The 16,471-nt window shown below is 41.6% G+C and overlaps 1 protein-coding gene across 1 annotated transcript in view; it reads right to left on the bottom strand.

The window, feature by feature from the left end:
* Positions 1–3,576: 3,576 nt before the first annotated feature.
* The window catches only part of FAXC (failed axon connections homolog, metaxin like GST domain containing), a 42,193-nt gene continuing 29,298 nt past the window's right edge, over positions 3,577–16,471 (bottom strand). Inside the window, exons 5-6 of the mRNA XM_054021527.1 lie at positions 7,224–7,340; positions 3,577–5,495 (exon numbers count right to left, since the gene is read on the bottom strand). Coding sequence (XP_053877502.1) covers positions 5,206–5,495; positions 7,224–7,340 — 407 coding nt within the window. The 3' untranslated portion in view covers positions 3,577–5,205. The remainder of the gene's footprint in view (positions 5,496–7,223; positions 7,341–16,471) is intronic.

Below are 16,471 nucleotides of genomic sequence, written 5' to 3'. Positions count from 1 at the left end.
GGTATAAATCAGGAGTGACTCCAGAGAAGTCAATGGAGTTACACTCATATAAAACAGTATGAGAGCAGAGGCTCAGATTGTCTCTTTCCATTGTAAGAGCTGGGGAAGGAAACACCACATAATTCCACCCCCTCTTCCTGTGCAGAGCCCATGCAGCATAAAGATCCTTCTACAGCAGCCAGGGAAGGGATGGGTGGAGCAAAAGAGGCACCTACCTGAGCCCTCTTTCGGTAAAGAAGAGGGGAGATCCATGTATGGAGGATTCTTCCATATATGGACCGGGAGGGAGGGGGCACAATCTGGACCACAATCAAATTCAGAGGGATGGATACTGATAGATTAATAAGTAATCCAAAATTCTAATCCACTATACTCCTCTAGTAAAGAATACTCTGGCTGCCCCAGTTTCAGTATCCTACATTACAGACCTAAAGATCCACGTTTGATTCCCAGGGCCAATCTCTTGCACTGTGAGCCAGCACGGACTGTGACTGCTATGCAGGCAATGCATGTAGTGCCTGATACTGGAAGATAGTAACTGTTTTCTGAGTGAGTTGAAGGCCCTTAGACCCATTCCTTCTGTATCAAAGGGGTATTCCATTTTCCCCCCTTCTGTGTTCTGTATAGTTAATCTCCATTTTGTCCCCTGATTTATTATCCTTGCCCTCACTATTACAAATGACTCTTGTTCTTTGGCTGAGGAAGCATGGCTAAGATTCTCTATGGAGCTTCTCAGCAAAGATAAAAATTAAAATAAAATTTTTATCTTTGCTGAGAAGCTCCATAGAGAATCTTAGCCATGCTTCCTCAGCCAAAGAACAAGAGTCATTTGTAATAGTGAGGGCAAGGATAATAAATCAGGGGACAAAATGGAGATTAACTATACAGAACACAGAAGGGAGGGGGGAAATGGAATACCCCTTTGATGGTTTTCAACTCGATATATTTCATCAGAGAGCTGGTCAAAAGAGGTAGGTATTTTCCATGAAAAATTTTGAAGGAAATGAAAATTTTGCATTTCTGACAAAAAAATTCCTAAACAGTTTTAGCGGGGGGACTTGTCCTCTCACTTTTTTGCCATTTTAAAAAGAAGCAGGAAAGTAAAAATGCAATGTTTAATTTCTCATTTTTTGTCAAAAAACTAAAGATTTGAACCAAAACTATTTTTATGAATTTATTGTGAAGAGGCATTTGTTTTAGCCAAAACACATTTTCCATTGAAAAAAAATGTGAACAAAATATTTTTTGACCAGCTCTAGAAGGAAAAACAGTTGATATTTGTTTCTGAACAGGCTAAATTTAGGATAAAAATTTCCTGTCATGCCTTGAAAATATGACGTACATGTATATTTAACATACATACATAGTTTCTGCAATTTCTTCTAAATTTTAAATCAAAACAATACTGTAAGTAACACAAAAATGCACACTTTTCCAGGGTATCCATGATGAGGAAAACGTTACTAACCTCCTCCTTTAAAAAACCTGAGTTGCTCCTAAGAAACAAAAGGCATGGCATGTGTTGTAAATACATTCACACAACTGAGCAATACATAGACAAATCAGTGCAGCTAGAAAATCGCAGCTGATACTGACAAGGGTTGCTGCATTTGTAGTCTCTTTGGATCCTTACAATTTTTTTTTAAATGTTACTTTTCTAAAACAAAATGGGTTACTGTGCTTGTCAGTTTCAAGTTAAGCCTTCACTGGAAAATTTCTGGATATTCAGAATAAAAATAAAAATCTTAGCTCATAAAGTGACTGTTGCACAACTTATTTTTCCAACCTAAATTTCAATGGAGATACTTCTATCTTAAATACACTTCCTACTTCTTTAGGGACTAAATCTGCAATTCTAAGAGTAACAATTTTTATTCAAGTGGCCCTATTGATTTCACATGAACCTGTTGATACAGCAGACCCATTGGTCCAAATATTATTAGACCAGTTTCAATCCAGGGAGGTGTTCCAGGTTTACACTGTTCTAACTGAGGGCACTGTGTCTGTGACTTCCATGGGAAAACTAGCATACGTAAGCTTTACTCACATGAATACGAGATGTAGGATCAGGCCTTTTCTCCCCACGCTGTTTGCCTGCCTCTGTAATACAGAATTTTAAGTACTGGAGATACCGAGAATCGGCCATCTAAATTCAATCCCCTTCCCTCTCCCATTCCTGCTGTTGTGTGGGGTTTCTAATATCTAAAGGCCACCTCCAGCAAGTGTTTGTCACAAGACATGACACAGATTTTTAATGATTTTGCTCTAGCCACCTCTCTCCAAGGCGTACATATGGAAGCATCAAAATGCATGAGAATACACAACAGTGGGGGCAGGGAACCTTGTTAGCATTCTAATCATTTGTAGCGAAAGGCTCCAGAGTGCTTTTATTTTTCACTCTCCCCAGAGATGGGAAGACACCAATAATCATATCCTCTAACTAGGTTTTTATTTGCCATTCTGAGTGAAAACGAGTCTAGTTCTCTATCAAGGTATAGAATATATCATACAGTTATAAGGGAGATTCTGTTCAGATAGGCTTGAGGTCAGGAATTAGGAAGAATTCAGATACCTAAGAACACGATGGACAGAATGCTGCTCTCTCACTGGTTTTACACCAGTCTAACTTCACTCATTTCAGTGGTTACTGCTGTTTATAGCAATGTGGGATCAGAATCAGACCCCATGAATTTAGAGGGGGAAAGTTAACCCTTAGGCTTCTGGTTAGATTGAGTCCTTTCCCTTTATGATGGACCATAGTCACAGGCAGATTTGTCAGCCTCCACAACTGGGGAAGATGCAAGTGCCTTATAACTCAGGTTAATCTTTTAGCTACAGTAGCTTATTGCTGTGACATACGTTTTCAGCAGTGTACTCGATACCTGAAACTCAAGCTCCTGACATCAAAAAGTTGAAAAAACACTGCCTTCAAATATAGAGCTTTGAAAGTTAAATCAATATATAAACAAAACAAACAAAACAGATACAAACCAGGGTCACATCTGACATTTTTAAAGAATAAATTCCCCTCTCAAATGTGATTCTTTTGGTCAGAGTTCAACGTCTGAATTTCTTCAGGTAACACCTGGGTTAAATGATCTGTGGGGTTTCAAAGGCGTTTCCGACCAAGCATGTCTGTCCTTTTGGTTCCAAGGCTTTACCCTTTGTGTCCTGTGCTTTGTGCTTAGTTTGCTGACGTGGTTCCTAAATGCTTGGATTGCACCTTCCTCTCCATCATCTGCAAGTCAACTATAGCTCAGATTCATTCCCTGAATCGTACTCATCCGTGAGATTGGAAAGCTTTGATAGAAGCATGACTGCAAAGGAACGTCTGGCCTATTTTAAGAAACAAACACAAAACTATGCATCCCACGCTACGCAAGCCATCAGCTGTCTTCATAATAGCTGTTCCCACCTAAACACAACGAGCAGTTGCCAGGGTGGCTGTGGATCTCCACATGTGAACTGTGACTCTCCCATTCCGGATCCACAGCCGGCTCTGTGATTCCCCGGAACAAGCATCTTCCGAGCTAGAGGGAGTCTTCACAATTAGTGAAAAGATCCACAACAAATGAATTTCTTTTAAAGCTTTGGGAAACTCCTCCATTTATTTTGAATTCTCAGTATTAGGAGAAGCAATAGCAACCATGAGAAGAGTCATCAACTGCCCCTTTTACTCTTAGCTGCCCAGAATACAAGATACAGGAACAAGTTATTTATCAGCTGCATGACTAGTAATGTTGCAAAGTGGTCCCGTTCATGTAACAACTTTTCCTAAACCATGAAAGCCATGCATAAAACATTTTAAGGGACACCGTCAAGATTCGTGAACCCAAAATCTGATTTTTCTTAAATATATTTACAAACACCTTGACACACTTTAATTCCTCATATGCTTTTTCTCTGCTTGAAATCAGTGTCAGCATCCAGTCTGGCATGGGGAAATCCACAAAGGCTACAGAACTGGCATAGCCAGCTAGTTCTCTCCTACCCATTCCCACCCACCTGGTTATAGGGAGTGTGTCAGGTGCCCTAGACCCAATGTAAACGACCTACTTAGCCTTCCCATGTTGAGTTCTCCTCTGGCACTTCTGAGGATCTGGTATCTTGAATTTACATAGCGTCTTATACCCTGCAGCACTCCAAAGTGCTTCGCAAACTTTGCCAACTCATACACAAAAACTACAGAGCAGGGATCGGCAACCTTTGGCATGCAGCCCGCCAGGGTAAGGACCCTGGCGGGCTGGGCCCATTTGCTTACCCTGGAGGGCTGCATGCCAAAGGTTGCCGATCCCTGCTATAGAGACTGAAGTGTCCAGCACTGCAATGCAGTTGACTCTGGGGAGGTGCATTCTAGGTGTTTAACTTAACAGTATCTAGCAAGACCAAACAACAGTTCGCACCAGGAAGTGGAAAGAACACTTTACATAATCGAAACTGCAAGGGGAATTTGAATGGGCAGAGTATATATACCTGAGATGGGGTTTAGCCAAGACTCCTAAACAATCTTCTAGGGGATTGTTAGGTAATAATTTAAAATACTTTGAAGTCTCCCTTTCAACTAAAAAAGTTATAAAACTGAAAGATTTCAAGCTATTGTACAGAATAGGAATTATAAAATGTTGCTTTTTGCATGAGCACATTTTCTTCTAGCCTTTATTGATGGACAGTCTGTGAAAGCACTGGAGACCAAACCCCTACTCCTCTCCTATACACACTCACGCGTAACGTACACACCCAGAGAGCAAGAAGCTGTTGAGTAAAGTTGCCCTGGCATCCTGTTGCATTAATACAGTGCAATCACTGCTTACCAAGGAGGGAGAGGGGAATTCCAATAAACCCTTTTCCCTTTCTATCAACCCCCTGCTGTGACCATGAGAAACTCAACACAAAGCAGTGCTCATGACCTCTCTGCTCCACCTGTGGTAGGTTTACTCACATGATTTTGGAATCTGTTTTCAGTGGGAGCAATATGTAGGCCTAAGATCCTGCTACTCTCTGGATCTCTTGTTTGCCTATTTTTGTTCAAATTGTTTAACTTAGGCTCCATCTGAATGGATTTACAAAATGAAATAAGAGTGAAATAGTGCAGGTAGCATGTGAAATGTGTCAAGCACAATGATCTCTTCCACACTGGCATGAACGTGGGAAAGTTGGTCCCAAGAAGTGGCATTTCTGACACAAACGGAGAAGTGTTTGGATACATCACTTGCATTGTGCGTGATCTGTATAATCATCCATGTCCACATCAGAATCAAAGAGAGAGTGTCCAGTATAATCCGTGTCAGGGGTTTGAGAAATACTGTTCTCTGTCCCCTCCTCATCAAATGTTTCTGTCCTTGAATAAAAGCTGAAGTCCTGCAATGGGGTGTGAGGCTTGCTAGCTTCACTACTTTCCTCAGATTCGTACAAGGTGTTATCATCGTCCTGGTGCCACTCTGGCCAGAATTTCCTCCTTATTCTTTCACAGTACATAGCAAGATTAATCAGTTCACCTGCAACATAGTAAAATAAGCCAGTGTAAATACTCCTAATCATTAATCCTGTGACCATGTTCACTGCAAAGAAAAGTCACAGGAGCTGTCTTAAAAGAAATCTTCCTGGCTTGTTTCCAGGGAGGCATTAGAGATCTCTTTCCAAAAGGCTAAGATACGATCAAACATAGTAACGGTGCCGTTTACAAGTTCAGTCAAATGAAAAATGCAAATGGTTGTGACTTGATTAACGTACCTGTGGTAAGCAGGGTCAAAATGAAAGGATTATGTCTGAGTGTAGCTATAAAGTTAAGCAATTAGAATTAATCTTCATGAATGTGACTCAAAGGGAAAAGATTACTGATTTTATAAATCTGTCACAATAAAATTGTTATGCATTTTGTACAAACTTGGCATCCAAAGTCAGAATTTGGCCATACATATTCTATGTATTTATTAAAAGAATGTCGTGCAATTGGAGGCAAATTTTGGTTTTGGACCACAAGATGGCAGTACTGTTTGCAAGATAAATTTGGCATTTGACACACCGAATTTTTACATGGTCACTGTAGCACACCCTTAGGTATTGTACACATTAGGGATGGAAGGATGGAATGAAAGTATTTTTCTTATATATTTATGAAGATATTATAAAATCCTCAGTGAAGGACAAAACACAACAGTACATCCAGGAAAAACACTTGTTGTGTGCAGTATTTCATAGCATGAGCAGCTGTCTGGTTAGGGGGAGTCAGACTGGAGAGTATTGTAGGGGATGGGAGTGTCCATCTGATCATTTTGGTAGGGCAGCTGGGTTTCAATCAATATAAGGCTAATTCTTGAAATGCATGGGTCCTCTAAGATTTTGCCTCAGATCCTTCAGAGATCAAGGTCATAGAAGAGAAGCATATAATAATAACAAATAATACCTAGCTCTTATATAGTGTTTTTCATCAATAGATCTCAAAACTCTTTACAAATGTGTTTAAAATTCCAAATTTGATTCTGTTCCTCCAAATTTGTTATTACAATATTTAGCCCTTATATAGAACCAGATTCTATCCTTCTTCTACTAAAACTATATCATACCACGCCCCCCCCCTTATAGTCTATCACTTTTTTTTTTTTTAATATGCAGTTTTGCTCTGAAAATTTATGTTAAATGGCTCAGGGGTGGGGGAAGCCTTCAAATTTATCATGCGTCTATGACTCCAGATCAAATGTGCTCAGCTTACCAATGAAAGGTGGGATCCAAAAGTCAAGATGGGCTCCTTCCACTTCCTGTATCTGCAGTAGTCATTAAGGTTATGATTTCACTGAGACTACTTGCAGAATATGATACTACTCGGTGTAAGCAAAAGAGGCAGCATCTAGCCCATAGTGATTTCATTATCAAACATGTTGCAAACATTAATTAATTAACAGAGCAAAGGCCAAATTTATTTAAACAGAGTGCTGTAGTGTGTAAGCTACCAAGTACAGCAATAGGAGCAACTAATGTGAATAATTTCATGGGGGGGGGAGGGGGCGGAAATGAAGGCACCTTTGGATAGAAAAACAATATTACAGAGTACATTAAAAGACAGGACACTCTAGCTGAACTTCTAGGTTCATTCTGGTTTCAAATGTCATATGATCCTGACAGTGTTCTCCTGCATATTATAATGAGATCTCCCTGACATCCTGCCCTAGGCCTACAAGCAGAGAATGCTACCAAAAGAAATGTCCAAATCTCTAAGATTGTCTTACCTTTGATTAGTCTCTCAGGTCTAGTCCCTGGTAATGTCCACATTGCTTGAGCCAGGTGCCCAAAGACAGTGGCATCAAGAGTGGAAAGCTTCGGTCCCATGATGTACTTCTTGTCACCTGTAAATGGTAAAATGGTGAACAGTTATGGACCTGCAGGTACTTCCCCCAACTATAAATATGGATTGCATCTTTTAACATGTGTCTTACTGAAATGATTTGACTGGCAGCCTGTATACTCCCCAAAAATATCTGGTTCTGGGATCTATGCTTTAGCAACTACATGTGGGCCAAATTTTGGCTTGGGCACAGAGAAGGTTCCCAGGGATGGACTCCATTATTGCTATGTAATCCTGTGCAAATCAGTTGGCTAATTGATCTATAGTGTTACAGAACCACCAGGCCATCTGCTCCCCTTCTTTCTGCCATCTCCTATGCACTGAGTAGCAGAACCCACCATGGCATGCAGAGAATACACACTGAGTCGGTTTTGCTGCATTCAGGGCCTTCTATGCTATCAGTAGTGGTTGAATGTATGATTTCCTCCTGTCAGGAAAAAATCAAAGCTGATCCATGATTAACATCTTTGCTGAAAGGATGCCCATGGCACCCCATGGGTATCCTGCACTAGTCTTTCACCAGTGGAGATCTAGTTTCAGGTCCTTCCTCAGATTACAAGTGAAAAGGAGAGTGGGTGACTTCAACTGAGTACTTACTTAATATTTGTCCAAATCCAAACTGTGACGTTGTGCAGTCTATATGGTTTTATAAAAACTTGATAATAAGTCAATATAATGTAACTGGGATAGTTTTAGAGAAAATACGGTAATAAGTGAATGTAACATAACTGGGATATGCTTCATGCAAAAGGTCTCTTGTAAGGTATCATTACAAAGCTTATAATCTACTGAGTACGATCATCTGATTTGTATAAATGTACCACTCTTGTATCTAAAACTAGAAATATAAAATGTAACTCTGAGGGCCTATTGTAATTATGTAAAGTGTGGGCCATTAATGATGGTTTGGAATCTTGATGACTCCCATTGTCTGCAGATGGCTGTCTTTACCTGTGAGTCTTCCTGTATATGTGTGTGCTGGCAAGTGAGTTATGAAGTCTTGCAGTGACATGTGATCATGTCACCTGATCTGGAATCCATCTTTAACCTGGTGCTTTTCCAGTGAGGGGGGGGGGGTGGAAACCCAGAGAGACAAAGGGTTCCCGCCTTATGCAAAAGATATATAAAGGGGTGGAAGAGAACAAGGAGGGAGAGGAGCCATCATGAAGAATCCCCTAGCTACCACCTGAGCTGCAACAAGAGCTGTACCAGGGGAAAGAATTGTGCCCAGGCCTGGAAGGTGTCCAGTCTGAGAAAAAACTTACTGAAGCATCTCTGAGGGTGAGATTATCTGTATTTAGTTTGATTAGGCATAGATTTGCGCATTTTATTTTATTTTGTTTGGTGACTTACTTTGTTCTGTCTGTTACTACTTTGAACCACTTAAATCCTACTGTCTGTATTTAATAAAATCACTTTTTATTTAGTAATTTACTCAGAGTATGTATTAATACCTGGGGGAGCAAACAACTGTACATATCTCTCTATCAGTGTTATAGAGGGCGAACAATTTATGAGTTTGCCCTGCATAAGCTTTATGCAGGGTAAAACGGATTTATCTGGGTTTAGACCCCATTGGGAGTTGGGCATCTGAGTGCTAAAGACAAGCACTCTTCTGTGAGCTGGTTTCAGGTAAACCTGCAGTTTTGGGATAGGAGATTCAGACCCTGGATCTGTGTCTGGAGCCAGACGGGAGTGTCTGGCTCAGCAAGACAGGGTGCTGGAGTCCTGAGCTGGCAGGGAAAACAGAAGCAGGGGTAGTCTTTGCACATTGGGTGGCAGCACCCAAGGGGGTTTCTGTGATCCAACCCGTCACACAAACCATCACCCCATTTGGTATGATTGGCAACTTCTGCTCAAAAGAGGCCTAGTACTGAAATAGTTAAGTGTGTTGCAGTTCCAGGCTACTGCATGCCCCTGGATTGGTGAGGAAGTTTGCAAAATGCCTACTCACACAATGCTGGGCTCTAGCCAGTACTGTTAGATCTCACAAACACCTCCCCATTTCAGCCACACGTTTTACAGCAATTTAAACGGCTTGTGAAGGGTACCAGAATGACAGTCCTGGAGTCTGAATTCTTCTGCTTATCCACAGATCAGGCACAACATGGGAAGGAGCAGCGGAAGCTTCCCTACACTGTCCCAGAAATGCCCTACAATCTGGACTTCAAATCCAGAGGGAGTAATAGGTTATTTTATTCTCAGTCCCACTCAATCACTTGGCCCTTCTGCTGAAATTGCCAACGATGGTGCAACAGTGTGATGGGGACACTAGTTCATTAGAAATGAAACTGAGATCACTAAGTCATTTCACCCAAGCCACTAAAGAGCAGTTCTACGTGGACTGCTGGGGAGGTGCTGTAGTGCTCTGCGCCCTTCCCCAGGCTGTACCTAACTAGCAGGAGCTAGCCCTAAGTAATGGCATTTTGTCATACATTTCTTTATGGAACTGAAATGGCAGTCACATGTAAACGTCATATTCCTTGAACTGTAAGGTCTGCAGGGCAGAACTGTCTTTTTTGTTCTGTTTGTACAGCGCCTAGCACAAAAGATCCTGGTCTATGACTGGGGCTTCTACATGCTACTACAATACAAATAAATAATTATAATCATAACACAGTAAGGTATGAAAGAAGATTCTTTTGAAAAGCAATTCAGAATCATCATGAGGAAAGGTACATCCAATATTGTATGGATCTGAATCATCCAAATCTATTCATCCCACTTCTCAGTGATAGTCTTTCTCGGTTTGGTTTACATAGCTCTGGTTTGTTGGGGTTACTAGCTTTAGGTTTATTAAACCACTTTAAGCAAAGCTGTACAGCAATGCAATGCAGTGTATTCCGAAGTACTACACACTCTACTACTCAAGGGTCCTACATAGTAGCAATGCAGCTTTGTGAATAACAGAGAATGACAACTTCCTCTAAGAAGTCAAACAGAATATTAAAATTGAACACTTTTTCCCTGTAAAAAGGCCAGTTACTACATAAGTCCATTGTCTAAATAGAACATTCAGGTAAACAATCCCTCTGGCAGCAGGAAATGCGGCAAATGTCTTTGTGGTAGTTACGTTGTGTCTAGTCTTGAACCATCTTGTACAAATCTCAAAAGTTGTTCCCAACACCACAGTTACATACTTTGAGCTAAAATCCCATTTTACCTGCCCATGCCAGGAATTTAACACAATTTAACTGTGCTTCATGCTCAAGTCCAGAACAGTGTAATGCTGGGAAGTAACACTGCATTTCAGAGTGGATTTTAAAAAAATCAATTATTTTAAAAAATAATAATTTTTTAAAAAATCAGAATTTATTAATTTAAAAATATTTTTATTTTAAAAAATAAATCTATTTAAAATTAAATTTGAAATTATGACAGCCTCACTTAAGGCCTAAGCTTACCATAATGTATTAAAATCATTTAAATTAAATACAAAATAATATTAAGCCAATTATGTTTGCTGCTGAGGTTTTAAAGAAAGTCATACCAGTGAATTAGTGAAAGTCACTAGCTAAGCACCCCAGCAGCCAGTGTTGCTGAAGTGCTAAGCCAGCTTTTTACAACAGTAGCCTCTTCTGCTGGTGCAGAGTGAATATTTTCTTCATTTCAATTTATTCAGTTAGTTCAGTTCAATGACAAATTCATTCAAATGTAAGAAAACAATAGGGAGTTGAAAAATCAGGAAAGCTTGTTTTCTTCTTCCAATCTATGAATAAAAACTAGATGTGAGAGGATGAGATCTACTAATTCTAAGGCTATGTCTATACTACAGACCTTACAGTGGCACAGCTGTACCGCTTCAGCTGCACTGCTGTAAGGTCTCCCATGTAGCTGCTCTATTCTGTCGGGAGAGAGCTCTCCCATCGGCATAATTAAACCACCCCTAAAAAGTGGCGGTAGCTATGTCAGCGGGAGAGCATCTCCTGCAAACACAGCGCTGTCCACACCGGCGCTTTTGTTGGTGAAACTTTTGTTGGTCAGGGTATGTTTTTTTCACATCCCAGTCTGACAAAAGTTTTACTAACAAAAGTGCTAGTGTAGATGAACCCTGAAACCTTGAAGGACATTGTGACAAGAAACAATCAGTTCAATTCACTAACTATATATAATACTTGCTTTGCTTTGTTTACTAAATCAGTTAGTTTTAAATGCAAAACATATTGTAATAAACTTACTTGTTTTTTCTTAGGTAGTTATTTAACTAATAAAAACTATTAAATGTTGGTTTTGCACATTATTAATTTAATTCCAATTTCTGTCCAAATGCAGCTTGACACAAGTCACGAGTAAAAATTTCATCATCATCCAGTAAATAAGAAATGCACCATTCACTATTTTCTAACACGATAAGATGCAAAAATTAAGAATCTGAATAAATGTGTGTTAAGCTGTATAATTTATTAAGTAAATATGTACAGCTATAGTACATCCTCTTTTGTTAACCAAAGAGAGTACCAAATTTAGTCTAAAGGCTATATTTAGTTGCAAATCAACATGTTTTAATGTAAAAAGTAACAGAGGGTCCTGTGGCACCTTTAAGACTAACAGAAGTATTGGGAGCATAAGCTTTCGTGGGTAAGAACCTCACTTCTTCAGATCAATGAGAATCAACCTTTCTTTAGGAAAATAACAAAAGTACAAATGCAAAACAAGGTGAGTTAAATCAAGGTTCCTGGTTGCTGGCTTAAATTATCCTTAAATCACTTTGATTTAAATCAGTCCACCTTGCTGCATGTAGATGTTGGTACAGCCAGGGAAGGTAGTGACTGTTATATTTGCCTACTCTCCTGCCAATGGCCTCATCTCACACCTGCAGCACTCCTAGCTGGGGGCGGGCAGACAGAAAATCTCAGCAGATCTCTTCAGACCGTTAAAGCATAATACCAGACATGTGAGAAGAGAAATGGGGTTCCCAACCTCATTCTTCTGAAATGTTGTTCTCAGATCCCTAAAAACAAATGCAAACAAGACTGTGACTATGACTACATGCCTTAAGAAGGGATTAAAGGGGAGTAAAAACACCCCCTGACACTTCTGCATGGGCTACTTGGACTCTGGATTCAGGTGTAAGCAGGCACTCCCAACATGCCATCATTACAGCAGAGCCATGAGGCAAGTCATCACTGAGGCTACATCTACACTACAAGCTCAGGGGCAATTCACAGTTCACATACACATACTCAGGCTATGTCACTGAGACTAGCCTGGGTATAAAATAGTGTAGCCACAGTAGCACAAGCAGCTGCAGCACAGCATAGCCGTGCCAAGTACAAACCCACCTGAACCCCATGAGTACATCTTGGCACAGCTGAGCCATGCCAGCATTGCCCATGCTATCACAGCTACACTACAATTTATACTCACACTAGCTTTCATCAAGCTAGCACAGGGATCGGCAACCTTTGGCACGCAGCCTGCCAGGGAAAGCACCCTGGCAGGCTGGGCTGGTTTGTTTACCTGCTGCATCCGCAGGTTCGGCCAATCGCGGCTCCCACATCCCTCGGCCCGCGCTGCTTCCTGCAGCCCCCATTGGCCTGGAGCGGCGAACCGCAGCCAGTGGGAGCCGCGATCGGCCAAACCTGCGGACGCGGCAGGTAAACAAACTGACCCAGCCCACCAGGGTGCTTACCCTGGCGGGCCGCGGGCCAAACGTTGCCGATCCCAGATCTAGCCCCAAGAGATGTTAAGAATTCTGATTCTTGACCATCAGAATTTCCCTGAGAACTTCTCCTTTAAGATTTTAGCTAATTAAAAAGAAGAGAAACAGAATTCTCCACAGGGATTAGGACAAGTGCAATAAAAGGAGAGACCACCCTGCCCCACAAAGGTAATTTAAATTGCATCTCTCAGAGTGCTCACCTCCCATAATCACCAGTGCACTTACTTCACTGTTGCCCCCTAAGCATGAGATGAGCTCCCTGTGCTGACTCAAAGCCAGTGCCCTCAAGTCCCTACTCAGAATCCACCTCAGCCATGATGCCTGTGGTAAACTGCTAGCTGAGAACAGCTGAGTGGCCAGTTAACAGATTCATTAAAATCTCTTGCTTATTTGCAACTGTAAAAGAAATCACAGAAATCTACTGAAGTCCCTGTAAGGATACCACCATTGATCTCTCTATGCTTCAGTTCCCCATCTGTAAAATGGGACTAATATTATTTCCTTATTTTTCCCAGCGTTTTGTGAGGATACAGTCATTAAAAATCAGTGCTAAGATAGTTTGATAATGTGGGCCATTTAAATACCTAAGATATATAAACAATACAGCAGAGTACAAACTACACCACCTTTCTGATAAAGGTAGAATCTCTGGCAGTAATCTGTGTGGAAGGACTTTCTGAAAACTGCAGAAGAAAATTCTGATAAGAAAAATTGTCTAAAAAGCTCTTAGCCCACATCTTAATGTGGTGTAAATTGATCTCTCTCTGTTGATTTACACCCGTTGACGATCTGATTCTTGGTGTCCAAAGTTAAGCATGAACTGTTATGTTTACTAATCCGCAGTTTTGCCAGGTCTTCTGGGATAGCTTGAGTATGAAAGGGGCTATACAAAATTCTACTTCTACCCTATTCTATGCATGCACTTACTGACACCATACACATGCTGATGTCTGCTTCAGAACGTTGCGATATTACTCTACCACTAGGTGAGGAGAAAAGCTCAGCTTCAAACCAAGCAAGGTAAATATTTCCACTCCTTCCACACAGAGAGACTGTCAAGTATCAGAGGGGTAGCCGTGTTAGTCTGAATCTGTAAAAAGTAACAGAGGGTCCTGTGGCACCTATAAGACTAACAGAAGTATAGGGAGCATAAGCTTTCGTGGGTAAGAACCTCACTTCTTCAGATGCAAGTGATGACTTGCATCTGAAGAAGTGAGGTTCTTACCCATGAAAGCTTATGCTCCCTATACTTCTGTTAGTCTTATAGGTGCCACAGGACCCTCTGTTACTTTTTACAGAGAGACTGGGCAGCTGCCAAGTTATTCCTTTATGGAAACTATTTTTGGAGCTAAAAATAAATATTGTTGCTCCAGTGCATATTTGTCATGGTGCAAAAGGAGCTCCAAAGTAATCTGATCTGTAACAGTCTCAAAATCAACTCAAGATAAGCAGCCACTTTGCATTAGGATTTAGGCAGCACTTTAATCCTCCTACTGTTGCCCTGGGTTTTTCTAATTAAGAACCAAGAACCAATTGCCCACTCCTATGGGAAAACTCATAGAAGGGAGAAGATAGATGGGGAATCTGGTAGAGCTTTTTATTGAATTGTAAGGGTCAGGGCAATTGCACCCCTATGGAACATGCTATGGCATTAGACTCAGGGGTGAAAGTAACTTAAGGGACTTACCGGTACACAGGGCTGGGCTCGTGAGCAGGGGTGTGGGGCCTCAACCGGAAGGGGCGAGGCCTTTAAATCCCAGGGTCCTTAAAATAGCCATTTAAAGGGCCCGTGGCTCCGGTTGCGATAGTTGGGAGTCCCGGACCCTTTAAATCACTGCCGGAGCCCCATGGTAGCAGTAGCTGCGGCAGCAGCTGGGAGCTCCAGGCCCTTTAAATTGCCGCTGGAGCCCTGGGGCTCCTGGCCACTGTATCTGCCCCAGGGCTCCGGCAGCAGGGCTCTAGCAGTGATTTAAAGGGCCAGGGGCTCCAGCCACTGCCCAGAGCTCAGGGCCCTTTTAAATTGCCCCCCCGGGAAAGCTGCCCCCTGCCTGTACGGTCGGCTTTGTACCGGCTCTTGCCGGTACGCCGTACCAGACCAGACCAGCTTACTTTCACCTCTGGTTAGACTGCAACCCTCATGGACACCCCTCACCCCAGGAATCAGCAGGAGGCCAGAACCCTTTGTGCTGGGGCCCTATGATTTCACAGGAGCTCTGGATCCTCAGAACTGTCTCCCCACACACAGGCCCTAGCAACAACTGCCCCTTAAAGGAGGATCTCCATTACAAAGTGGACCAACAGAATGTAAATGTCTCTTCCATGTGGGACAGTACACCAAGAACCTTTTTCAGAGCCTGGGGGCAGATGCTGCTGGGGAGACAGCTGAGCCTCCCTTCACATAGGAGGGTTATAAGCCACAATGTAGGGGGTCTCCTCTGTGTATAGATGCAGACACAATCAGCCTCCAAGACTGGATTTTCCAAAGGAACCTAAGGGAGTTAGGTACCCAGCAGCTGTCATTGAATTTCCTGGGAGCTGGACATCTAACTCCAATATGCACCTTTAAAAATCCCAGCCTAGGTGATTATGTTAAGATATCCACCCACTAAGGAGAACTCTTGCAGCAGTGCTATTTATCTGTCTAGGTGCCTATATGGCTCCCAGTGCTGTAGTGCCTGAATGACACTTGTATCAGCTGAAAAAAAATTAAGCCTAGATAGGATTTGTCAATCATAGGGAGAATCGTTTTGTAAAGACAAAGGACCAGATTCTGACACCCTATCGTTGACCAGGGCCACAAATAACTGCATTAAAATTAGCGGGACTAACACCTGGGAGCAAGGTACTATTCAACAAGACAAATGGGGGCCAAAATTTGACCCAGTGATATTAGACCATTCCAATTAAGTATTTTATGTTGCTCTTTAACTACTATGTAAATTTCTGTGTTTCTCTGTGTGACACTGTATGGAATATGGGAGACACTTTATGATATTGTTGATACCAATATTATAAAAGTGCAATAAATCTTACCAGATATACCACGTAAGGTATCCATGGAAAAGTTACATTTCACTAAATATAATAATCTTGTTTATATGTTTGTATCACCTTTGAATTGTGAGTTTTAGATATGTAGGGTATATCTGTGTTTCCAAACTTGTGCTGTGTTTCTGGGTGACACCCCTAGACAAATTGACATCAGCACTACCTAGCTTGTTCGATGGCCAATCAGCTGAACAATGAACCCATTGAAAGGCCAGGGACTTCACCTTATGAGTCAGCAAGGCATGTGGTATGCATGTGAGCAGAGAACTCTAAAGCTTTTCCATGCCATGTGCTGTGAAACTTGTGTTTGGAACACAGGAAGTACAAGCCACATGGCAAAAGGAATATAAAGGGCAGCTGCATCATCTCCATTTTGTCTTCATTCCTGCTTTTTACCGCTCAAATAACTTTGCAACAAACTG

Source organism: Malaclemys terrapin, chromosome 3 (assembly GCF_027887155.1).
Source record: "Malaclemys terrapin pileata isolate rMalTer1 chromosome 3, rMalTer1.hap1, whole genome shotgun sequence".
NCBI classification, from domain to species: domain Eukaryota; kingdom Metazoa; phylum Chordata; order Testudines; family Emydidae; genus Malaclemys; species Malaclemys terrapin.
The sequence above is the reverse complement of the archived record's forward strand: the minus strand, read 5'-3'. Positions and strand labels throughout refer to the sequence as shown.